This window comes from Coffea arabica, chromosome 5e (assembly GCF_036785885.1).
Source record: "Coffea arabica cultivar ET-39 chromosome 5e, Coffea Arabica ET-39 HiFi, whole genome shotgun sequence".
Taxonomy (NCBI): domain Eukaryota; kingdom Viridiplantae; phylum Streptophyta; class Magnoliopsida; order Gentianales; family Rubiaceae; genus Coffea; species Coffea arabica.
In genome coordinates, this window is record NC_092318.1 from 5,704,262 (window position 1) to 5,731,570 (window position 27,309).

Here is a 27,309-nt window from a genome sequence, read left to right on the forward strand (position 1 = left end):
TTTTTATAGTCTTCCACTTTCAACTCATCCAAAATCGATTTACTAAAGAAATAAAGCATTTTCTTTCACAAGAAATATCCTTAAAAAAATATTTTGTACTAACAACACCAATGTTAGTTTTTGCTTGTATGAGGTATAAATATAACATATTCTTTTTGGAAGAATTGCACAATATTCAATATCTTCTTTGATCTTGTTCTATACATAATTTATGCAAGAACCTTTGCTGGCTTGCGGCATTGCACAAGAAGAGGCTCTTTTTAGTTTCTAATTTTTTTTTATGGCAATGATAACATTTTTATAGCCTAATCTATCTTATTATAGGGGGAGGAGAAGGGGAAGGCTAACCGACAAGTCACTGAAAATAACAAGCCACATATAGTGACAAGTGTTTTGGTGAAAAATAAGGTTTAAAGTCTTGATGGTGATCAACAGCCCAAACGACTATTAACTTTTTAGTTTCTAATTAACAATGGATCGAAAGAGAATACAGTAGGCGGGGGGCAGGAGGCAGCTGCTCCCCAAGTTTTGAAAAATTTCTTTTAGCCCTTAGAGAATTTTGAAAATTTTCATTAAAATTCTTTCTCTTGCCTCTAGATGTTAATAAAATGTTATTGCCCCCCATTCACCTAACTTTTGCTATACTCATCTTTTAAGCATATTTCACCTTGCTAAATTGGTTACTTAATCTTTGAAGTTCAACTTGTTATTAGCCGCATTAGCATTACATGTTGACTTATTAAAACTTTGTCTATTATGTCAAGAAAAATTTGTTTAAAGCTAAACTACGCACATTTTTTAATTGGTTTAGTTTATTTTAGTTTTCATTTTCTATATGCCAAATTTGATATTTAAGTACCTAGTTCTACATATATATGATTTGTTATATGTGAAGTTGAAACTAGTAAATTTGTATATTTTCAAAATTACCTTTTTAAATACATAAAAACCAACATATACATCTAAGTAGCAATATTATTAGTATATTTTTGAGTGGCATGGTGAGACATAATTGCTTTTTAAAATTTGATATTAGAGAATAGTCTAACTATAATTTTTCCTCTTAAAAAGTGTACGAATGAGAAGATAGAGAATTGAGTAGTTATGTTAATACATGGCTAGTGCATATTTTAATTTAGTAAACAATATGTAGCTTCCTTGTTGTGTTTCATACAATTAGGTTTTTTTTTCTTTTATAGTTTTGTTAAAATAATATAGTGATACAAAGGAGCTTGTTCATATAGAAATGTGATTTTAAATTTTTTTACTTTAAGTTGCAATCAGATATCAAGATTGGATACTTAAATGTTCAAAACAAAAAAGCATAGAAACCATAATTTTAAAATTACACATTGCACTTATAATATTCTATATATATAAAAATAAAAAATAAAAAACCTGCCCCCACCCCTCCCCAACAAAAAATCCCAACTCTTCCACTGCAATGGATAGTTATTTTTGTTAATCTGGAACCAGTCTTCTTGTTGCCTATTTGATCAAATTGACAATTAAAAAGATATTCTTAATCCTATTTACAATTGATAGTGGTTGATGAAACATCATCTTGTGTGTATACATACATATATACATACATACATATACATATACATATACATATAAATCGCCTACTGATGATTGACATTGTCAACTTCAAACCTATGATAAGCAAAAGTTAAAAGCAAACCAAGGAAACACTAAAGCTGGCAGGAATAAAAAATCATAATATGAAAAATAAAACATTTGAACCTGTTGATAAGAGATTTTTAAATTTCTAATCTCAGAATGGAGTATTACATGGCATTAAAAGAATTGGCATGTTTATATGCACTTAAATGAACAATGTAAAGAAGTACATGAAAATTTTGTGCAGAAGAATGGACTTTTAACTGCTACAGATACAGAGCCCAACTTTATCCCCCCAGCTCTAGTTTTAGCATCTAGAGCATGGGCTAATTTGCAGAGATCAAAAGTAAAAATCAGGAACTTTCTTCATTCCTACAAAAAGGCTCCTAACCACATTGATGCGTTCAACATCTAAATCAGTAGCCAGGCCCCCCAAAGAAAGTCAAGGTTCCAATTGACTTTTCACTAACCACAGGATTATGTCAGCCTAAGGTTCACTGGTATTATTAGGTGCTAAATTCAATGCAACTTCACTCATAACCGGCATACTCTGTACATGTTCAAGGAGTTCTGTTAGCACTCTATGAACATGATTGTAACGCTCCTTAGAGATTGATGCTTCACAGAACAGGCTTGAAGTAAGGGAATGAAAGGCCTCAGACAGCTCATTGCCGCGGCTTTCAATGATTTGATCATCCAAAGGAACTAAGGAGCTCTGCAGTTGCCATCGTATTGGAAAATATTTTTCTGGAATCTGAAAGTAGTTCTTTACGATGAGCACACGCAGGGAATGTCTGCACAAAATCCCAGAATGTTCAAATTCCTTGCATGAGCAGTGAACTTGCTCGTCTTCAGGCATCCAGAAAACAAGGCATTCTCTTTCCATTTTCTTATAGTGCCTCACAAGATATGAACCATTAGCCATTTCAGTAAGAGAATACTGCATAGATAGCATAATTTCATTCTGTGCCACATTAAAGGCATAAGGAGTTAGAATACTCCTTGCATGTTCTTCAAGTGGCAGGCCAGTTTTCATGGGCAGATACAGTATCTCATCCTGGTTCTGATATCCAAAGCTGGCAGCGATACCAACCTGCAAAATTCAGTAGTTGATGAAAAGCTTAAAGAAATTTAGAATTATAAAGTTTCCAAGAGCGTTCGCTCAATAATTTTGCACAACCTTCAGTAATGAGAAGCCTCTTTGGTACCTAGAACTCAATACTGAGTAGTAGGAACTGATTTACAATTTGCTAAATTTGTATCAGAAAAGGGTATTTTGATAATTTAGTCTTTTCCAGGATTCTAACAGTAGTTATTTTTAATGTATTGCTTTCTGCTGGAATAAATTGAAAAATCCTTCTTCTGATTTGAATTAGTATTAGAGTGAGGCAAGGAACTGTACTCTTAGGTAAGATACAAATTCTAGCCAAAGTATGCATCAGTTTGAGAGAGAGAGAGAGAGAGAGAGAGAGAGAGCTTTCCCATAGACACTTGGGAGCCTTCTTGAGGGGTTGTATGATACAGCCTTGCATTTGGTTTTAGGCCCAGTGGTTTCTAGGAGTATTTACTAGAGTTACAAATGTTCTTTCTTGTTTTAATGCTTTGTATTTCGAGTTATGGCAGATCTATCTATTTTCAGCCTCATTTACTGCTTAATTGCAGCTTTCTACCTTTTCAAATACTAACTAAATTATCCTCCAACTCTGGGGGAATCGCAAATATTGCAGGACAAACAAAAACACAGTGGGAAAGCTGAAAATGAAAAGTCATTAGGAAATGAACCTGCTCAAAGAAGGACTGCAGGCATGTTTGCATGCTCAATATATTCTTCAAGAATGACTCCACAGATTTCAAATACTCAGAAGTTAAGCTACGAGCCAGAAAGAAATTTCGGGTGTAGCAAAATGGCCATGATGTACGGTAAGAAAAGAGCAACGCAATATGCTTGTCTGAACCAAGTCCAAACTGACCAACCAGGTGATTCCACTGATGCTCAAAGTCCTCTACATTTTCCAGATGACACAACATATCAAACTGAGGTCTGAATTCTGCATATTGTGAACCAAGTGACAAAGAGAACCAACTAGATAATTTTGAGAGAACCTGCCATACACATATAATGTGCTTGGTATTTGGCATCTCCATGGCTATAGAATCTCTGAGTCCTGAATCTATATCAGTAAGGATAGTCTGAGGCTGCCCTCCTCTCATAAATTGAATAAATACCTGTGCAATTAAGAGACAACAGTAACAGTAAGTGCGGGGTATGAAGCAGAATATGAAAGATCAAGGTTTCAATACAAACCTGTAAGGCCCAAGAGAATGACTGCGATGTTTCATCTTGTAATAGAGCACAGCCGAGAAAAATTGCTCTCCCATGATTGCTAATGCCAAACCAAATCCCAAGTAGCAGATTGTAAGTGATTGAACGATAAGTGGTGTCAAATGTAACAACATCACCAAAAACTGAAAATGCACGGACAGAGTCTCCATAAGCCCATGCAATGTTTTCTACTTTTCCATTTTCCTCAGTACTATAATTGTAGACAAATCCATCATTCTTCTGTGCCATAGCTTTACAAGCCTCAAGAAGCTCCTGGAGATCATTCTCCCTCTTCTCAGACAGCATAGCATCATTTTCTTGAACTGTTTTTTTACATGTCCTGACAAAATTCCTTACATCTTTTTCGATAAAAGGCAATTGACCTGCTTGAACACCCTTTTCTAACTCCAGCACCTTTAATATTCGATTCACGGGAAATCCAGCTTTAGAGAGAAGAAGGATGCGCTCTTGATCTGCCTCTTGAATTTTTCTATAGGCAGGAAGTAGGCGCACCTGATCATCTTCCAACAGCTCGTGGTTATGAACATTACTGAACTGAGAGACATACCATTGAGCTTGGCCATTTACAACCTCCTTTGTTAGGTACATTTTTGCATCACAACCACATCGTACTGATTTTCGATCCCTTGGATGCTCCACATTGGCTTTCTTCCTAGGTTGATTAAATCCTGAACGGTAACAAACAAAATCCCTTCTATAAATCCCTAAATTTTGGCTTTCTGTTGAACGGGCTTTCCTAATTGAGAATCCATTCTTTCGAGCAAAGTTGCTATAATATTCAAAAGCTTCATCATCACTTCGAAATATCTGGCCAACATAAGGAGTGAAAACAACTTCATTTGATGAAGAAATTGTCGTTTCATTCTTCATAGAATGCAATCCAACTGTCGGTTGGTCATCTCCTTCGTACTTAATATAGCACTTCCAATCTCCACAAGGGCATTGCTGCCGTCGAATCCATATATTATTCAATGTCTTCACGGCCATAGTTAGAGAGAAATCTCTATATAAATATAATATCTGAAGTCCCAAGTCTGCCACTTGAGCCCTTAAACCCCCGAATCTTGAGAAGTCAAATTTCTTGATTCCTAGCACAATACCACAAGTAAAATAACTTTAGCATGGAAGTTAAACCGCCAGTTGCTCATTTGCAGAGAGCTCAACATGTAAGAAAGCCAAAATTATTTCAATCGACTACACAAAATTGCAAAGAGTTCAGCATGTAACAAAGCCAAAGTTGTTTCAAACAACTATAAAATATTTATAAAAAAAAAACAAAAAAGAATTGCAAACATAAACATTTCAATTACGGTACAACGGCAATAATTCAAAGAAAAAGCACTTAATTACCACTCCAGTTTTCTTTATATCATTCCTTCTAAAATGACAACCGTAATGTCGTGTCAATAGACCCATCGAACCTATTTTATATAGCTCTAATTACCAAAAAAAGATATTCCCAAGATTAACAGATAATTAACTGAACCCAAAAATAATAAATATTCAGAAATACTGAAGAGAAAAAGAACTGTGCACTGAAATATATTAAGGTGGATTAAGCATAACAGGGATGCGTAGAAGATGGAAATTATCTGAAGATAATGATGACAATCATTAGCGTAAATCCTCTGAGCAACCCTCCTTTGGTTAGTTGATCTAGTTTTCAAATCTTCTAATTGCTTTATGTTTCACCTTTCGGCTTTGGGTTCTCCAAGTTTCGGCAATAGAACTTGTAAGCCCATTTTGGGCCTTTAGACAATTTAACCCAATCAGCAGCAGACAATGGATAAATAAGCTAAGGACGGCTGCAAAAGAAAGAGCTGCTCACTGAGAAATTCATGCTTGACCATGCCAAGTGGTCGCTTGACTTCCAATATGGTTTAAGTAAAGCTACTAGAACACCTTTGTATTTGGCTTGCAAGCTCGTAAGCTCGTAAGCAAAATTGAGCTTTCACGTAAAATTGGTCAACAAGTTAAATTTAGAATTCCTGGGCTGTAGGTTAAATGCTCAAAGCATTGCATACTGCAATTTAAAAAAAAAGGAAAAAGAAAACAATCTAAATGGTGTGAAATAGCACTACCCTTGATCTAGATCGATGCCTTCCCTCTAGCCCCTTTTATAACCAATTGGGTCCACCCTCACTCCCCAGTTAGAGTAGGATAGGTGTTGCCATTTGTTATTGTATAAAAAATAAGAAAATATAGTTGAAAAATATAGTTTATTTTAGTCTCTTACCTAATACAGTGTCTTCTTTAAATCCTGTAATGTTTCAAATAGGCCAATTAAGCTCATTACCTATTCAAACCTTACTATTATGTACTCTTGAGCCCACATGAAATCATTGAAATGACTTAATTCGTCAAGTATAGATAAGCTAAGGACTACATTGACAAAAACTGAAACAAATAAGGATCAAAATGGGACTATTGCATACAATTTACAGTTACTGATATAGCTTTGATAAATTTGGTATAGGGTTCCTTTAAATTAAGATTTTTGAAATTTGTTCTGCATAATGATACTATAGCGCTTTCATGGTATGATCTATGTGAGATAAAAATTTAACTGAAATAAACATTAAAAACATATGTGCCAAATAATACAAACAATCTTTTCCAAAGAACCACATATCCAAACACACCCATAATATTTCTTCAATAGGAGAGGGAAATATCATAATTGAATGGATAAACCTTACTATTGTCCTTGACCAACCAACTTATCTTGTCCAATTGACCTTGAAAATTTGCTTTTAAGCAATTATTTCTTGCAATATCAATAAAATTTTTCTACCAAAAATTTTTGGCCAATTCCAAAAAGCATTAATTTTCTCTACAGTTATCCTTCCCTTTTCACACACATGAAAATAAAGATAAAAGGGAATATAACTAGAATGGACTATTTATCTAAAGGGTACCTGATATGCATTTAAGATGATAAACTCAACAAAAGTCACATTATAATTAATTAAAAAGGGGGGGGGGGGGGGGGTAGGGTGGGGGAGGCAACAAATTGGTGCATCGGTTAGGATGGTAAATTGTACACATACGGGTACATCCTTTACCCCTCCCTTCCCCCTCACCGACCCACTTCCACCCTCCCCCGCCACCTGCTTCCCCCTAACCTCCCCATTCCCCTCCTGCCCTCCCTTGTTCCTCCAGCATTTCCCCTCACTATGGGGAAAGGAGGTGGCGGAATAGAGAGCTTTTCTCATCAGATAAGCTTCTCTATGTTTTGCGGGATGAAATTCTCTCTCTTCTGCTAGTAACATAGTATAGCTCTCCCTCGACTTTCGTTGCCTAAATTGTTTTGAGCAGCCATTTCATAACATTTATCAGACATCCTAAATCTCACAATTAGAAGTAGAACGTTGTCAAGAAACAATAAAGAAGCACACTAATAAGGATCACAAATTAATGGTAAGTGTAAAGGCATAAATGGGAAACAAACACAACAAAGAAGATACAATTACGCATTGTTCTAAAGAAAAGGCAAGAAACTTTCAAGCTGGCATAGAATTGCAGGGAATTTGATTCAACAATTGTACAATGTCAACTTCTACGTAAACGAAAATAAAGAAAAAACTAAATACCTCAATTGCATGATGTCATCTCAAGGAACTTGTACAACCAAATAGCAACCTAGTGTACATAGCAAAAAAGGGATACATATAAAACTTGCGCATACGCGCATACACGTAAAGAGACTTAATCTCAAGGCAAAAGCCACAAACACTTCAACCATACCTTGTGATAGGAGGCCCAATGATCTGCACAACAATCACAAAAAGAATAAAGTTACTAAAATTTAATCTCTAAACAAAATTGATAGAAATGAAATTTAATGCTCAAAATTATAATACAACTGAATGCATGAAATAAAAAAAGAAAAAACATAAATATTGCAAAATCAAAAGAATCAATAAGAGATGCAAAATGGACGAAATGACCAGAAAAATACGATAAGAGAAAAAAAAATACATGGTGGCATCTTAAGGGTTGGAAAGGCATTAAAGTGCTGACAGAACTACTGCTTCATTGAACTCGACAATCAAATAAAAAAGAAAAGAAGAAAAAGGAGAAATAACTAGCAAACAGAAAATTAAGAACTGTTAAATAAGCATCGGTGAGGGCATAATAGTAACAATAATTGTTCAAACTCACTAAGACCATGTATGAAGTTAAAGCAAAACATAATTAGTACCTAGTTGAAAAGCGGAAAAAAACTCCTAAAATAAGGGCCCTAATTAAGCAGATGAAACGGAAGAAACAGTTGAATCGAAAACACCTACAGAACTAGGAACTAAATCTGTGAGAATAAACTAAATCAGAAATCTTTTATATGAAAAATTCTAAGGCATGGCAACAAACTTACTCGTACAAGAAATCTGTATGAAAGAACAATTGAGGCATAGCCATTCCACAGCAAGGGGAAGAGATAACTGATTGAAGAAAGGGACTTGTACACCTGCATCAATTTAACTATAATTCCCCAGTCCCCACTCATCTTTCTCTTCTTCATGCATAACAATCAGACAACATTATAGCCAAAAAAGACCTGCCTTAATTAACACAGAAGCATCAAAATTTGTGTGCATAGGCAGCATAACTGTTTTTCAATTTCAACCTTTTGTTTCTTGGGGAATTGAGCAAATAAATGAGAGGTTGCCCTTATCAAAACTGTAGCATTATCCCTGAATTACAAAACCACATTTCAAACTAATAAGCACATGCAAATCCAAGAATACACAAAGCTAAATAACTATAATCACCAAAAAAAAAATCAACAAACTGAAGGAAAACCTAAAAAGAAAAAAAAATTACACTTGAACTCTGAAGTCAGGTCAGTATAGGGCTAGGAGCTTAGGGCACAGCAAATATTTGAATGAGAAATTGCGAAATTGGGAAGTTGTGAAACTAAATCTATGAATCCAACTAGAGCAGGAATATCTTATATTGAAAGCTCTAATGCATTGCCACAGATGCAATCATAAAAGAAATCTCTATGACGAATATCCATTCCACAGCAAAAGGATAACAGGACTGATTGAAGAAATCTTGCACGAGAAATACACGTGAACTATAATTCCCCACTCATCTTTTCCCCACTTTATATTCTACACCTCAAAACACGTATGATGATCAAACAACAATATGAAGTCTTTCTTGAAGCCATCCATTGTGCCACTATATATGAATTTCTGCTATTAATTTAAGACTCCATTAACCAGATTATTATGTTCCGGCTTTATAATATAAAAAACCATTTTTACCTATTACCCTACCTAAAGTTATCTGCTTATCATAGAAAAAACAAGGAAAAAAATAAAAGCACATTGCAGATACATAACATGGTGCTTTTACTTTCAAAAAGCATACAAGCATGAATAACACTAACAATTACTCAACATGTTTTTTCCTGTTTTTGCTCCAACATTTGTTTTCGAATCATTTGTTAGTTGGCTTTTGTTTCTATTAATGATAAATCACCTTTTTTGCCAAGAATATCTGGTAAAAAAAAAACACTTTTCTCATGTTCGAACTCTTAACAAAAGTCTACCATTGCAAATTGAACTTTTTATGGTTAGTTCTTGATGTAAGAAGTGAAGGCAGTTGGCTGATGTAAGAAAGGAAGCCTAGAGTAGCACACCTTATATGATTTTTCCATTTCAAATGGATCTCCCATAGGGCGAGTTAGCCCCAGCTTTATAACTTTGAGAGTTCCTTAACTCTGTGCCAACTGCCAAGACAAATAGTATCTGACATTAGCTAACAAACAAATTTGAAAGATTGGAGATTGGTTACCACTCAGTAAACAAGATAGACGGACTTGTGAGAGAAAAAAGTAAATGATTACCAAACACCATCCAGAATAAGAAGGTTTGAAAACAAAAGTTACTTTTCATGTTTCAATACCCATTAGGTATCTACATAGGTGACCAAGGAGACAAAAAGAAACAATGGAGAGTACGGGAATTAAGTAAATAAGAAAACATAAACAAACTCCCAAGGGAGGCAGCAAGAAAAAACATTTCCAACACAAACTCCCTAGGCAAGCGGCAAGAAAAACATTTGCTACTTGATGACATTTCCAAAAATGAATACAAGTTTCATATGTTACTCCAACCTTATCAAAGTGGGAAAAAAAAAGAAGGAAAAATAGTTGTGATACTTGTGCTGTAAAATTCCAGGATTCAGCTACGTATATAAGACCTGAAGCTATCCATGTTCTTGTTGCAACCATATTTACTGTAACCTCATGCCAGAAGAAATCCAGTTTAAAAGGAAAGTGCTATATCCTTTTTCAACTAGAAAAATGTGACAAAAATACAGAATCCACAAAGAACAAATTATCACTGATTGTAAGAACAATTCATTCTTCCAAACTAATCAAATAATCTGTGTTCTTTTCAGCTTTTTCCTAAACATGGAAAGTCTCTCCAATTTTTTCCCCCACCTTTTAGATATGCAATTCCAGCAAACCCTTCACAGAATATAGATTTTTTGCTGGACATTAAGAATATCAAAATGGCAATGTCTCTTATGCCCTGATAGGGACACCGAACAACCCAATGGCTAACTAAGCTCCATTATTTGACCAGTACACTAACAGCAGAATGCCATTCTTAGTCATTCCTATCCATCTTAAATACTTACAATTCTCTCAATATTCTCGACAAGTGGACACCGAACAACCCAATGGCTAACTAAGCTCCATTATTTGACCAGTACACTAACAGCAGAATGCCACACTTAGTCATTCCCATCCATCTTAAATACTTACAATTGTCTCAATATTCTTGACAAGTGATTGCTGTGTGTATACAACTATGCCTGTTTTCTAGGTTTAAAAGAATACATTCAGTATTTTTTTTTTCATCTAGTCAAATATGTTGTTTACACGAACGCATATCAGAGTGGCGGTTTTATAGGCAGAACATTGCTGTTTAAGTTCTGATTCATCCAACATCCTCAAGTAATTCAACTAAATAACACCATTCTGATCAATATCTGACTAAATCCAAAAGGGAGGGTGAAAAAACAAGGAATGGTTAAAATAAAAAATGTCTCAAATAACATCAAGATAGGTGTAAAGAATGCATATAAGAACATAAAGTAGTTCAAATTTCATCATTATGCTGTCTCTACAGCGGATACCAGGAAGTGCAGTTTGCATGCTTATATCAGTCATGATGGATTTAAAAGACATCACAAGAAACTGCATTACATTCTGAACATGAAAAATGCATTCTTTAGTTTGCTTGTTGGGAACAAATGACAAGTTAGAAGGTGAAGAAAAATCGTCAGAAGAGCACAAACAAGTACAGTAAAATAAACACACCTAGAAGCAAATTATCGAACATACAGAAATTCAGATTATCTCATGCCGATTAAAACAGGGCAGACTGGCTGACTTTTTACCAAGTATAGGCCACATCATTATAATTTTTCACTCACTTTCTTTTCTACCCTCTGAGCATTACTTGTTCACACAAACTCTCAGAAGCATAGAACTGAAACTAACTGCTATATCCTTTACCTCTTAATCCAAATTATGACAGAAAAGAAATCAAGGACGGGCCTGAAATCTTAAAACAGTAAATGTGTTAAAAAAAATCTAATTTGTCAAGCAAAAATCCAACAACCAGTAATCCAATTCAAGTGACGCTAATCCATGGCTATATCGACACTGCACAATATACAAAGCATAGACATGTGTGAACAAAGTAGTTACAATGGCCCAAAACTCAACCTGATGAAAAGTTAACACAAATAACATATCGTGAATCATTAGATGGAGATTTATCATAATAACTGCATAAGAAAGCATCACCAAAAGAAATGACATAATCGATGAATAATCAGAGAAATGATCAATTATTCCAACCAAACTCACTTTTTCGAAGCCTGTTATTGATGTAACATGAACCAGCTACTTTTCATTAGATTCTTATTACCGGAGAAAGAGAAAAAATAATAATAATAATACACAAATTTTACAAATGGGGTTTTAATTCTATAATCAAATAAGCCAAATTACCCTACACAAATTATGCAGATGCTAAAATACAAGGAAAAAAAAGATTCGAAGAGAACCCAAAGACAACCAATCACTGAACCCAAAAAAAAAAAAAAAGAAGAGTTCTACTTCCACAACCAAATCCTTAAAAGAAGGGGTGGGGGGCTTGAGGAGCACAACTTATTCATTAGCTGAAGAGCACATAATTAAGAGGCAAAAGCTAATCCAATCAACATACATGCTAAAGAACAGAAAAAAAAACCAAGAACCAAAATTTTTATTGAATTTAAAATTTTAGAAGTAATGTAGAGTATGAAATTTTACCTAACAAATTTGATTTTTGCAGAAAAAAAAGAGAAAATCACGGACCGCCTTCAGGATTAAGATCAATTTCTTGATTCACTTGGCCTGAGAGTAGCCTGAATTTTAGCTTTTATTGTAATCAAACTAGTTGCAGGTGGGATGTATTCAACTGTTCCGACAAGGGCGTAAAAATGTTGAAAGAGCAAAGATTGTTTCTAAGTAGAATGAAGTGCAGAAGCAACGGTCGGCAGCAGCGGATGGCCGGAGTTTTGGTAGGAGTAAGGACGGAGGCAGAGAGACGGTGCGGCTTAAAAGTAAGTTCTTGAATTAAATTAAATTTTGGGGTTATTATCACTTTACCCCCTTCAACTATATCGCTACTATCAGTTTACCCCCTAACGTTATTTTTTAGTTACTTTACCCCTATAAATAATTCAACTCAACACGTTAAGAAATTTTGAACAAAATAACCCTTTTATTCTATAGCATTATTACATTGTTATTACTACTTTATTTCTTTAAATTATAGTGATATAATCACTTTAATTTCTAATATTATTTTATAAACATTTTACTTCATCGTTAATCTAACTAGTATGATAAAAAAAATTTAAATATATTTACCCTTATATATATATAATTAAAAATAAAAAAGTTGGAATGATTATTCTTCTTTTTTTTTCACTTTAAGAGATCCAAATATATAAAAATAAAAGAGTTTTCTCAAATTTCTTTTTTTACACTTATTAATATTAAGAAAAGAAAAAGAGATAGGAAAGTAGGAGACAGAAAATTAGATTTTGCAAAGAAAAAAATAAAAAGTCTAACATTATCGTATTAATTTATGGTTATTGGGATTAGAATTGAAATCTAGTAGTAAACAATAAAATAAAATAATTTTAAATAATAAAAGTATTTAATTCTTTCTTATTTGTTTTTTTTAAAAAGAATTGAGCTCTCTCTCTCTATCTCTCTCTCCCCCCTCCCTTCCCCTCCCGATCTTTTTATTTTTTTAAATATTAATAAGATTGCAAAAAAGAAAGAGATTAATACTTTGATTTTTTTTATACTAAAGAGGAGAAGAGTCACTCTAAATTTTTTAATTATTTTTATTATATAAAAAGGAGGGTACTTTCTTCTAAAATTTTTCAACTTGCTAAATTGGTTTAATGGTGGGATAAATTGCCTAAAAAATAACTCTATGGGATAAATTAATAATGAGGTTATAGTTTATGGGGGTAAAGTGATAGTAACTTTAAAGGCTAAACTTGTCTTTTTACTTTAATTAATAAACTCCGTTAAGTTTGACCGCTAGTCTTAGGGGTAAAGTGACTAAAAGATAACATTAAGGAGGAAATTGATAGTGGCATCGAACGTTAAGGGGATAAAGTGATAATAACCCTAAATTTTGAGAAAGGATAATTTTAGAAACATCCCTCCCCCTGAGGTTTTCCATAATTTCACTTAGACCTTCTCTTATTTTAAAAATTACAATTGAATCATAAAGTTTGGACTTAGATTTAGATTTAGATGAATAATAATTACGATAGCATCATGATGTTTAGATAAATAAGAATCATAATAGAATTGTCATGATGTTTAATCGTCTTAGATATTGTACTCATCCACCTTAGTGTTAATAGCATGCTTTCATTTTTGGATTTTCTAATATAAAAGTCATTTTAAAGGTAATAACACGTATTTTTCAATTTTACTATTTAAAAAATAACTTTTCTAAATCTCACTCACATTCAACAAGGGTATATTTTGAATTGAAATAATACATATATAAATTCATCCACTAGCATATTATCTGGATATAATCCTTACTTCTATCTCTAAAAAATTGGAATCTAAAAAAAATGTCTCAATATTGAGATGGGGTGAGTCTTGAACTTAAGGTTTTGTCTTTGATCCATAGGTACATTTAAATGTCCTCCCCTAATCAATCAACCTTGGCCAACGGTATTGTTAGAGCAAGTATTTTTCGTCAGAACATTTTTTCATAAAATACCAAAGTTACCTTTACATGTGTCCTTCTAAATTGAATGGGCCCTACCCAAATAAAATCTTCTTCCTCTCACCTCCTACCGGGGGGAACCTACTTTACGGGGTGGCCCAACTGAGTCGGGGGAATCTGACGGGGACTGAACCACCATCAGGTAAGGTTTGAACCCTTGACCTCACACCCCACAATTAATGTGGTGGCCAACTCCTCTAGAGGGAGTTGGTTGCTTAGGCTTTACTTGGATTAGCTATTTTTGGGGTATTTTTCAAAAATTTTACTATAACTATATATATATATATAAACATATATAACTTTACTATAAATACTTTTGAGTGTTTTAAAGTGTATTTTTAGGGGAATTTTGTATTGCATTTTGGGATATTCTTAGAATTCATAACTCTTTTAGGGTATTTTTGAAAATATTTACACCACCCACTGCCACCAGCCCTTCTTTTCGCCTCCATCTTCCTACTCTTTCCTTCTCATTCATCCTTCTTCCCCTCTCTTCCCCTACCCCCTAAACTCCATTTCTGGTTGCGACTAGCAATGTCGCGGCCAATGGAAGAGAAGGTGGGTCTAGGGGGCAAAGGAAGGGAGGGAAGGGGGTAGTGGGTAAGGGGAGGAGAGGAGGATGGAAGGAGATGAGAAAGAGAAAAAGAGCGAGGAGAAGGGAGAAAGGAGAAGAAGAGAGAGGAAAGAGAGATAAGGAGAGAGAAGGATGGTGGTGGTGGACAAGGGAGGGTGGTGGCAGTGGTAGTGAAGGGTGATGAGTGATGGTGGTGGGTAGTGTGTCAAAGAAGAAAAGTGAAATTTTTTTTGAATTACTCTAACGTTACAAACATATGTGACCTCATACTTACAAATGCCTGTTTTATCGATTTTTAATATTTTGAATAGGACCCAATAGTTTTATTGATAAAAAAAAATAGACCATTCCCTCCCTCGCCCTCCAACCTCCAGGTTCTCTCCTTCCTGCAGCCACAAGTGATACCCTCATCTCCATTCTTCTTGCGCCTATCGCTTTTCAGTTTTCTCATCCTAATCTTTTCTTGCTCTCCTCCAAGTTCAAATCCCTCATGTTCTATTATCAGTCTACAACCCCCCTCCCTCCCCTCCCCCCTCTCCCCAAAACACCAAAATGGTTGTTTCTATTTTCTTCTTCTCAATCTGAACTTGATGTTAACTATGCCTTTCATATCAAATGATATTATTGTGCATTTGTGCTTTGAGAAAAACAAAAGTGATTTTGAGATGGAAGCATTTTTCTTGTCAATTTGGACTGATTGTTAATCTTAGTTCTCAGTATTAATGGGATCTAAATTAGCCTTGTGTGTGTGTGTGTGTTTTTTTTTTTTGTACTTATATGCTCAGTTTATCAATTTGACTATACCCTGCTAGTTGTTGTTGTCCAGTAATCGGGGGTCTTCATTGGATACAAGTTGACTTTCGTGTCAAACAGTGATGGTAATTATGAGTATATGATTCTTGAGCGGTAAAAGTTGAGTAACTGGCTCCTCTATTTAAGAGATATTGGAGTTCGCATCAAAAGGTTTGAATAGTTAAGCATTAAGTACATTCCTCTTGTCAAAATTTGAAAAAGCTCAAGTGCAGCGGAATTCATAAGAAAAAAAAGGAAGAAAGGGAGAAAAGGAAAAAAGAAAAATATATTGATTATGTGGATCCATTTGGTTATAAGTTTGAAATTTTGATTAATGATTGGTCCATTCGCGGGGACAAGCTTGTTAAATATTTTATATAGTTAATTTAGTTAGCCGAATTTGAAAGAATTGATGGTGTTAAAAGTTAATTAGAGAGATGTCTCTTTGGTTTTCATTTTTGGTGACGAGACTTTTACTTCACATCAAATTTTTAAAATCTAAATATCCCGTTTTCTGCAAATATGCAGATCGTTATAGAGAATATTAGGTGTCGATTCCATAGGAAACATTATTAACTACCGGTGGTATTTGGACTCTTCTATTATTTAAAATCCACAAATAAAACAAGTAAATTTATCCTACTAACATGTAATAAAAGTAGTAAAATTGACAAGAAAATGTGCCTAGGATTATGCAATTCCTATCTACTCATGCAAACAAAATAACCGATTAAATGAGTTCATTATCTTGACTAGTTATGGTGCAATTTTCACATGCTTTTGTTGATATATCAACCATACCTATAAATATCCCACACCTATTAACATGATAGGTAACTAGCTACAAATTCATTAAACTCAATAAAATTACGTAAAACAAGTTACCAAAGCCACAAAGGTATAACCATACATTTGTGAATTAACTTTTTAGATTTAACACTTCCAAGAACTAGTATTGAATTACCATGGCTATTTATCAAATAATACCTTTAGATAATCACAACTAATGGCCAACTAATCGTGATTGTAATGGCAAAAGTGCTAAATAATTTACTCAAGAAATAAGCTCTATTAACAATGAAAATTTGTTATAAATAGTTGTGTCTTTCAAAAGATTTTATCCCATATTGAAAAACCAAAGAGACTTCCAATCATTTTATAAAGCTTAACTTCTTACTGGGCTTGTGAGGTGTCGAGAATTAGTATGCCTAGCGCACACAAGAGGGAAGTTGAGTTGGGTCAATCCAATGTAAACTGGTGGATTTGCACCCCTCCTACGCATGGGGTTAAGGATGGTCCAGTTTCATTTTAAATTATTTTGTTTTGCAACAATTTATCCTACCTGAATAGATAGAGTTTTGACTCTTTCTTGCAACTATTTATTTTACTTCAATGGATAGACTTTTAACTCTTTCCACAAACTATATCAGCAACAAATTTCCTACACATTTTCCTCCAATGCATAAAATTTTATCTGCAACTGAATGCTACAAAAAATCAAGACTGCAATGTTTCTTACTTTTTGGAGCTTATAAATACTAGGCTCTTCTAGTTTAGAAAGTGCACTACCTCTACATTCTTTTCTTTTCTTCTATTTTACTGCAGTTATCCCTCTCCAAATTCTTTCTTCTACTCTTTTGCTAGATTGTTACAACTGTTGTTCCAGTTTCTGCTTATTAATAAGAAAAAGGATTGTTTAATTCTGGAGAAATATTTCAACCACTAGTAATAGTTTATTAGGACAATGCTATTTTGCACCACTCAATTTTCAGTCCATTTCATTATTATTATTGCTTTAATATTGTTCAGATTATTTCCCAACAATCTAAGAAACTATAACCTTGGATAATGTTAGCACATCGCAGCTGTCACTAGCATCAGTTGCAGTCGCATTCCCATTCACTAAGCCTTTTTCGGATGTCTTCAAAATTGAAGGTTTTGCTAATGAAAACTTTACAAAGTGGCAAGAATGTGTACACTCATTGATCGACATCTATGGAGTTGCCTATGCACTGCTGATGCTCAACCTGCTACAACTGTGGATGCCAAGTCATAAGAGTTATGGCAATATGCCAACAAGGTATGTTGACATACTATTTTACAAATGCTTTCTAATAAATAGTTTGATGTGTGCTTTAACTGCAAGGAAGCCAAAACTAACTGGGAAACTCTGATAACAAAGTTTACTATTGAAGACGCAACCAAACAAAAATTTGTCATAGGAAAGTACAGATGACTGACGACAAGGAAATGAAGGCTCAAATCACAGAGTACCAAATATTGCTTGAAGAATTGAAAAATGAAGATATCAGTCTGCCCTCGAAATTTGCTATAAGCATGCTAATTGAAAAGTTACCCAAATCATGGATCAACTACAAAAATAACCTGAAGCACAAGTAGAAGAATTACACCATTGAGGAAATTGTGAAATACACCCTCACTGAAGATTCCAACAGGAAGGAATTAAGAGCTGTCAAAGTCAAGGAGATGACCCTCAAATCTAACCTAGTACAAAGCAACAATAAGAGATACACAAATAAGTCTTAAAATCACAAGCCTAATAATCCCAACTTTAAGAAAAAAAAAAAAGCATTTGCTATGTTTTTGAAAAGTCAGGACATCGTGCTACTTAGTGTAAATATAAAAAGAAAGGTGACAAAGCTATAGTCGAAGGAGATGAAATAATTGTTGCAGTCATCTCTCAAGTAAACACTACAGTCATTGTGAAAGAATGGATGATATGCTCTGGGGCTGCTCAGTACATATGTGCAAATCAAGAAGCATTTACCTCCTATACTCCAATAGGGGGATGATGAAAAGGTGGTCTACTTTGGAGACTCGCGAATTACTAAAGTTCTGGATAAGGAGAAAGTGCTCTTAAAACTCATTTCGGAAAAAAATTTAGCCCTTAATAATGTGCTACATATGCCAAACATTCGGACAAATCTGATTTCCATAGCTTTGTTAGGAAAAGTTAAGGTGAAAGTGTGATTTGAATCTGACAAAATTGTAATGATAAAAAATAATGTGTTTGTGGGCAAAGGTTATTACAATCAAGGACTCTTTGCACTTAACATTTCCTATGTGATCAATGAAAATCTTTCTTCTTCTACTTTTATCGTTGATTCAATTTCTTTATGGCATGCTAGATTAGGACAGGTTAATATTGAAATATCAAGAAAATGTAATCATGTGGCCTAATTTCTTATATTAATAATAACATGGCTAAATGTGAAATATATGCAGAAACTAAAATAACAAAGAAAGTTGTATATCTGTCCAAAGAGAAACTGAATTATTAAATTTAATTCACACAGATTTAGGTGATGTAAAACAAACTATGACTAGAATGACAAAATATATTATATTATTTTTATAGATAATTATTCTAGATACACCAAACTTTACTTACTTAGAAATAAAGATGGTACTCACAATGCCTTTTTATCTTATAAGTTTGAAGTAGAAATCAACTTAATAAGAAGATAAAAAGAATTGGATCTAATAGAGGAGGTGAATATTTAGTTTTATATCAATTTTGTGAGCATGAAGGCATAATACATGAAATAACACTTTCTTATTCACCAGAATCTAATGGAGTAGCTAAAAGGAAAAACATAATACTAAAAGAAATGATGAACTCCATGTTAGTTAGCTCTCATGCTCTTGATAATTTGTGGGGAGAAACTATATTATTTGTATGTCACGTACAAAAACTGGTAAAACACCTTATGAGTTATGAAAACATTATAAACCAAATTTAAAATATGTAAAAGTGTGGGGATGTCTTGCTAAAGTATTATTGTTTAAATCTAAAAAAAGAAAATTAGCTTCTAAAACTTTTGATTGTATATTTATTGGATATACTAAATATAGTGTTGCATATAGGTTTCTTGTTTTAAGAAGTGATGTGTTTGATTTTTTTTTTAAAAATTTTGAATATAGCATATTAAGAAAATTTTGATTGTTCTAAAATTTTTTTTTTAAAAAAATCCTGACTCCATCACTGCTCATAAGCAAAGAACGATAGCCATACAACCAACTTCCTTCTAAGGAATTAAACCTATAGCACATATCATGAAAGTCATATTATACACCACTCAAGCAATGACTCTGCAATCAGGATAGAGTATAGGCACTCTTAACAAGTTCTATGCACGATTGATGAATCCAGCCATATCCGTTCTTGCCCCAGTTAGGTCCCCAAGAATTGAGCACCATGAATTACACTTCATTTTTGTCATTCAACGCCCATCCAACTATTACCATTGTGTGCAAAGCATTCACTACTTTTCCCTCAATTTTATAAAATTCCTGTTTTCCTTGGAGATAGTCGTTCCGGAGGCTTACTCCATACTTTGAAACCCATGCCAGAACCAATGAGGAGGAGCCAACGACACTGTACTTGATAAGTTCATGTTCAGAGAGCAGAATCTTCTGCCTGCGATGGATCAGGTATGTCATTTCCAATGCACCACAGACGGCAATTGGTACGCAAGTTGGCCCATCTTGACGTCTGATCAAAGTTTTGAGCCCATAATGCAGCCACGTGAAAGAGCGGGGTGCCGTGGTGGCTTTGTACCAGCGTCTCCTAGTACCGGAATGACAGGACATCACTCCGGGAGGAAGGAAGAGTTTGGAAAGACAGAATACACGCTTGAAAGCCATAAGTTTTTGTTGAGCGTAAGCAAGAGAGAATGAAGAAATGAACAAATTTGCTGGACTTTTATAGCCAAGCCAAGCCATGCAAATAATATACCGAAAATAAAGGGCACACATTTGTACGCCTGCAAAAATCAGTTATGTTCCACTCTCTCGGGCCAGCCACCGCCACTAACTGGTAGTCCTTGGTTCAAAGACTCGGCCGAGTCGTCACTAGAACGGGGCTTCCCGATTCGATACCGGGATGAGATGATTTCGAAATAATGAATCACCAAGAACTTAGCCGAGACGTCTCCGAGACAGATGGGATCCTCTGTCCAATATTTTGTGTCCACTTTCCTCGATGTGTTTGATTGTAACACAATTATTGAGACAAAGAATGTTGGGTTCTTTAAACATATTTTTTCATTGTCAAATAAAATATCTCATGCACCTGTTGAAATAAATAAAGAAATAACCTCTAATGAAGAATTGAAGAGGAGTAAAAGGCAGAGAAAAGAATTTTCTTGTGGAAATGATTTTCAACATTTTTTTTATTGATAATGATCCTTTAATTTATTTTGATGCTATTTCTTCTTCTGAAGGGAAAATTTGGAAAGAAGCAATTAAAAATAAAATTGATTCTATTATAAAAAACAAAACATAGACTTTAGTAGATTTACCTCCTAGTGGAAAACTTATTGATTGCAAATGAATTTTTAAAAGAAAACACAATCCTGATGGCTCTATAGAAAAACAACACTCGTTTAGTAGCAAAAGAATTTTCTCAAATATAATTGTTAACTATTTTGACACATTTGCATCGGTAACAAGAATTTCTTTCATTCATATTCTATTTACTTTCAATTCTATCCACAAACTCTTTGTTCATTATATGGATTTCAAAACAACTTTCTTTAAATGGTGACTTAGAAGAAAAAATTATATGATTTAATCTGAGAGATGTGTTGTGCCTGGTGTAGATAATGGAATTTTAATTAATTCTAAATATTTTCATTGGTCTATAAATTATTTATATAGTTTATTGTTATTCAATTGGATATTGCCATATGTTATGTACATTTTGAAGGTTGGCTATTAAATAGTCAATAGTATTCTGCCATATTTCAAGATGAGGTGTTCCAACCAATTAAAAGAGTTGAAACATTTCTACCAATTAAATCGTGCCATATCACATGTCTCGTGACTGAGAATATTAAATATCTCAATATTTATCTCTTATTAAAGAGATAATATTTAGAATTATTTAGTCTTTATATATGTTTTATATACTGCAAAGGTTCATCCAATGAAATTGCGCCATGTCACAATTCTTTTCCAATTGGCCAATTTCCAATTGGCCAATCAAGGAAATACATATAAGTATTATCTCTTTACAAAATAAGGAGATAATATTCAAGTGACACAGTTCTTATATGACTGTATGTCTTGCAAGGGAAACAAGGAGGTGCATAAGTTCTCAACCTCTACCTCATACTACAACTATAAATAGGGGGATTCTCTATCAAAACTAGACACCACACATCTCATACATTCAAGTCTTTTGAAACTCCAAGCTATAAAGGCCTGCTTCTTCAAGTTCTTCAACTCTTCTATATATTAAGACTTGAATCTTTAAGTATCTTCTATTAACTTTGTCAAGCTCTTCAAATCTTCCATAACAAGATTTAAAGAAATTAGCTGTTGATCCAAGAATAAGTTGCAAAACCCTTAGCCTAGCATTTGAAAAGAAAAATCGAAGGAATCTCTCTACAAGTTTGAGAAAATCCCTGAGATTGTAAGTCACATCTTTTCTTACGATTCATATAATTCTTATTTGTCATATATTTTTCTTGTTTTATAATTTTTTTGCAAATTTGAAATTTTATCACGTACATCTAGACAAGAAAATAAGATTTGTAAATTAGTTAAATCTCTTTATGATCTAAAACATGCTTTTAAACAGCGGCATAAGAAATTTAATCAAATTTTGATAAGAGATAGATTTTCATCTATAGAAGTGGATAAATGTGTATATACTAAACTTATAAATGAACAGTATGTGATAATTAGTTTATATGTGGACGACATGCTTATATTTGGTACAAGTCTTTTTTTTAAATCAAATAAAAAATAGATAACCAACTATAATTCAACAGATTTAAGATGAGTTCAAAACAGATATCATCATAACCCTACAATATTCATACAAAAAAATAACCCTGCAATATCCTACCATCCTACCAAAGTCAATAAAATTGGATGGAGAATTTTTAAAAATCCTCAAAACCTTGCAATATCCCTACATTTTTGAAAGGAAAACGATTAACACATTTCTATGTTATTGGAAGTTAACAAAATTGATAGAATTGATGATATTGTATATGACTTTTTACAGCTTGTCTACGACTTCATACTTTTATGGGACTTTGTACAATTTGTTAGCTATGTTGTCAGCACTATATTCATTTGGAAAACCAATAGTTAACCCAGAAAAATAGCTCGCAAACAACTCCGTCAACTCAAAATCGGCAAGTGTGTATAACAAAAACTGTGGACACAGTGGAAAGAAAATCTTGAAAATGCTGGTCCTGAAAATTTTGAAAACTCTGAACATTCGGGCTCTGACTCAAAATTCGGTAGTGTTCCTTGCCGATCAAATGGTAGATCATGAGAAAGCGCCTACCAATATCAGCTAATTCCAGTAGATCATTTATTAGAACATTAACATTGGGAATGTCATTTCTGATCATGCGATCCACAAGAATTTTGTCTTGCTGCCCCAGGGGTCAACCATTCCCTATCAACTCCATCCGAATTATTGCATATCTGAAGAATTTCGGAGGAGGTAGCATCCTATGCATCCGGAACAAGTAGCTCAGAGGAAATGCCACGATCGACAGTACTCCTTCCTTGATGTTTTCCCAATGCGTTTCTGCTTCGAGAGCACCAACTTCTCTGTCACTGATAAGGTATATCATATCGACTTGCAGTGCTTGAATTTCAGCATCACAATATACATTCATAGCCCGCTTCCTGTTCTTTCGGTCCAAAAATATGAATTCTGCCAAAAAGACTTTCCAACACGTTCCTGGTTTGAGAGCACCAACTTCTCCATCGCTAGTAAGGTATATCATATCGATTCTAGATTGTGCAAAATTAATGATAAATCACCTGTAGATTGTATAACAACTATTATTTTTTATAATGATGATTTGATAGTTGGTTCCAAAACCAACAATCTATCCTTATTTATTAGTGGATATATTCGAGAGCAGAAGATAAATCAAACAGTCATTGATGGAGGATCTGCTATCAACATCATGGTCGTACATGCTATATAAAAGTTTAAGATTTAAAATGATAATCTCTCCCAAAACTGCCTCATGATTCAAGGATTTAACTAAAGGAGGTAAAGAGCAATTTGTCTCATAAAGTTTGAATTATTTATTGGCGAGTTGTCTGTAAGTGCGTTATTTCATATTATTGATACCAAACTCTCTTACAACATGCTCTTGGGAAGATTATAAATTTATGAGAATGAAATTATACCATCTACTTTTCATTAATGTTTTAAAATATTATCGAAATGATATAGTCATGAAAGTTATTTCTGATGATAAGTCCTTTACTGAAATGGAAGGACACTTTGCTGACACCAAATTTTATTTTCAAAAAGAAGTAAAAAAAAAAAAGAATCAATGAGGAAAGAAATTTAAGATTTCAAAGTACATGTTTTGCGTTATGTCTTAAAATCAAAGAGAAAAAAAGGCCAATTTCTTTTTGTCAGATGTGATACATTGAAATGTTCCACTCAACAAAATAGAAACTGTTAAGAGGGAGAAAGGATTAGTCCTTCCTAAAAGGGAATCTGTAGTAGAACATCACTCATTACCAGTAACATAGACTCAAGAAAATTTTGATTCAAATGCATATAAATTTCTTACTAAAATTGGGTATAACCCAAATGAGAAGAATGTATTGGACAAACTCTTTTCTGAGGTGACTGGTAAGAAAGCTCATGGACTGACTTTTATGTAAAAAATGTTGAAAGAAAGAGGTTATAATATTGAAAATTTGTCAATGGGTCTTGGCTATCAACCATCTTCACATGTTCGTATAGCGATCAAAAGGGTAAATTGTAATTATATGAAGGAAAAAAATGAGGTTACAAGTTAAAAGAGATCTATCTTTGATAGATTAGAAAATAAGCCGAAGCATATTTCTATATTTGACAGACTTAACCCACAACCAAAAAGTTTGAAACAACCTATCCATGAGAGATTAGGCAACCAAAAACAAGGGCAGCAAGCTGTCAAGGAAGAAGAAAGTCCTGCTCTGATAAATAAAAATGTTTCGAAAAAATGAGTCTCCAATTTCTTCATACACTATGGAGACTTGTTTAATACAAGAATTAAGATCATTTTTTAGAGCAAGATCAAGAAAGCACGCTTCCTATCATCATATTACGATCAAAGATCCTAAAGAAGAAGAAAATGTGAGTGATGCTCTCTCTGAATTTGATCACAGAGTAAAAGCTGCAGCTGATGTGCTAAAAGTGATTAATTTCGGCACAAGTGATGATCCTCACCCAATCTACATAAATTTTTGGATGACTCTTGAACAAGAAAAGAATTATATCTATTTGCTACTTGACTTCAAGAATGTCTTTGTTTGGAATTACTCAGAAATGCTTAATTTGGATCCAAGGATCGCTGTTTATAATTTATCTGTCAAGCGAAACATAAAACTCATCAAGCAAGTTCAAAGAGGCTTTCGACCTGAGTTAATTGTTTTGATAGGGAATAAGATAAATAAAATTGATTGAAACTAGATCCATACAAGAAGTAAAATACCCAATATGAATTTCAAGTATCGACCCTGTGAAAATGGAAAATGGACAAATTCAAGTGTGCATAGATTTTTGAGATTTAAATGAAACTTATTTGAAAGATGATTTTTTACTACCCATCACAGAGTTGACAGTAGGTGCTACAACGGGTCATGAAGCACTATCTTTCCTGAATAGGTCCCCTGACTATAATCAAATACGCATGATAGTCAAAAACGAATTCACTGCTTTTCGCAATCTCAAAAAAATTTATTACTATAAAGTGATGCCATTTTTGTTGAAAAATGTCAGAGCAACATACCAAAGAGCAATGCAAAATTTTTTTGATAATATGCTTTATCGAAATGTGGAGTACTAGGTTGACAATCTCATGCTCAAATAAAAAATGCGAGAAAATCACATCTAAGACTTTTGAACAGTTTTTCAACGCCTTTGAAAATATCAACTGAAAATCAATCATTTAAAGTGTGCATTTGGAGTCGCTTTTGACAAGTTTCTCGATTTTATCGTTTATTAATGTGAAATAGAGGTTGATCAATCTAAAATTGAAGTCATTGTAAATATTCTCGAATCACGTAACATCTATGAATTAAACAGTTTTCAAGAAAAATTGACTTACATCTAGAGGTTTATTTCTAATTTGATCGGACGATGCCAATCGTTTAGTCGTCCAATAAAAAATGGGTGTCTTTCAAATGGAATGAAGTGTGTAAAAATACTTTTGTAAATATTAAAATTTATCTCATAAATTCTCTTGTGTTAGTTGTGCCAATTTTTGGAAGCCATTAATTATTTATATTTTCGCTCAAGAACTATCAGTTGGGGTCTCTCAAGAAAATAATGAATATAAGGAGAATGTACAGTATTACTTGAGTTGGATAATGGCATCAAATGAGTTGAGTTATTCACATATTAAAAATTATGTTTGGCACTCATATTTGTTATCCATAAATTGAAGCATTACTTCCAAACACATACTATTCGACTCATATCCAAGACTAATTCCATTAAATATATCATGACAAGATCTGTGTTGTCTGACCATCTTACAAGATGATACTTCAATTTCAACAATTTGAAATTGTTTATATACATATAAAGGTCGTCAAAGGATAAGTATTGGCTGATTTCTTAGCTAATTATCTCATACATGTTGGGTGGGAGTTGATTGATAAATTTTTTGATGAAAAAGTGTTTATGGTTGAATTTTCATGGTTGATACATTTCGATAGACCTGCTCATCGTGATAAAGCCGGTGCGGGAGTCATCTTTTATATTTTTCAAGCTGACAAATTGCCGTATTCTTTTACTCTGACATGTCAATGCTCAAACAATGTGGCCAAATATCAAACATTAATTCTTGAACTTGAAATGACTATAGACAAGAAATAGTTACATCTTAGAATTTACGATGATTTCAAATTGTTGGTAAATCATTTTCTTGGTGTTTATAATGTTAAGAAGTCTGAATTGATCTCATATTATAATTATGCAAAACAACTCATGGGATGCTTAGGCAATGTTGCCATAGAACATATCTCGAGAAGATTTAACTAACAAGCTGACTCTTCGATAATATTGGCTTCCGTACTCACTTTACTTTCTCATTGAAATTAAATTTCAATATGTCAAAATTGAATTACACCTTTGATGTTTGGCAAAAAAGATAATGGTAAGGAAGAAAATATCTATCATATTTCTGTCCAAAAAATTGAAAAGGAGGAATAGCATATCCCATTATTGATTATCGTAATCATAAAAAATTATCAAAAGATCCCAAGAAAAGAGTTGACGTATGTCGTCGAGCGCAACATTTCATTTACTACATGAAAATACTTTATCGAAGATCATTTGATAGAGTGTTTCTATGATGTCTTGTAGAAGATGAAATTATGCAAGTAATGGAGAAAGCAGACTCTGGGATAGTGGTGCTCATCAACATATTCCTAAATTACACTTTTGCATTAAAAAAATAGGATACTACTGACCAATGATGGCAAAAAATTGTATTGACTTTGTTAAAAGATGTCAAACTTGTCAATTTCATGCAATTTCATTCATCAACCTCCTGATTCATTGCACCCAACTGTGGTTTCTTAGCCATTCGATACTTAGAAATTAGATATAATTGGACCGCTTT

At 33.5% G+C, this 27,309-nt stretch overlaps 1 protein-coding gene across 7 annotated transcripts; it reads right to left on the reverse strand.

Annotated features, from left to right (window-relative positions):
- Window positions 1–1,747: 1,747 nt before the first annotated feature.
- On the reverse strand, window positions 1,748–12,604 carry LOC113722746 (putative protein FAR1-RELATED SEQUENCE 10). Of its 7 annotated transcripts, XM_072048374.1 has the most exons (8): window positions 12,312–12,604; window positions 9,618–9,707; window positions 8,343–8,435; window positions 7,715–7,737; window positions 7,561–7,609; window positions 3,929–5,055; window positions 3,406–3,849; window positions 1,748–2,716 (listed from the first exon to the last, which is right to left on the reverse strand). In XM_072048374.1, the coding sequence occupies exons 6-8, from the start codon at window positions 4,952–4,954 to the stop codon at window positions 2,111–2,113; spliced, it is 2,076 nt and encodes a 691-aa protein (XP_071904475.1). In that variant the 5' UTR covers window positions 4,955–5,055; window positions 7,561–7,609; window positions 7,715–7,737; window positions 8,343–8,435; window positions 9,618–9,707; window positions 12,312–12,604; the 3' UTR covers window positions 1,748–2,110. The 7 variants fall into 7 exon arrangements, with proteins under 7 accessions (XP_071904475.1, XP_071904477.1, XP_071904476.1 ...); XM_072048376.1 differs by lacking the exon at window positions 8,343–8,435 and having other exon boundaries at window positions 12,357–12,604; XM_072048375.1 differs by lacking the exon at window positions 8,343–8,435.
- Between the last annotated feature and the right edge of the window lie 14,705 nt (window positions 12,605–27,309).

Bases quoted from the DNA above. Each gene is read 5' to 3' on its own strand.
- LOC113722746 (XM_072048371.1), bottom strand. From the start codon at position 8,386: ATGGCTATGCCTCAATTGTTCTTTCATACAGATTTCTTGTACGA. The intron at 5,056-7,714 runs GTATGGTTGAAG...GTATTGTGCTAG, and splicing joins ATTGGGCCTCCTATCACAAG to GAATCAAGAAATTTGACTTC. The intron at 3,850-3,928 runs GTTTGTATTGAA...TTAATTGCACAG, and splicing joins CATTCTCTTGGGCCTTACAG to GTATTTATTCAATTTATGAG.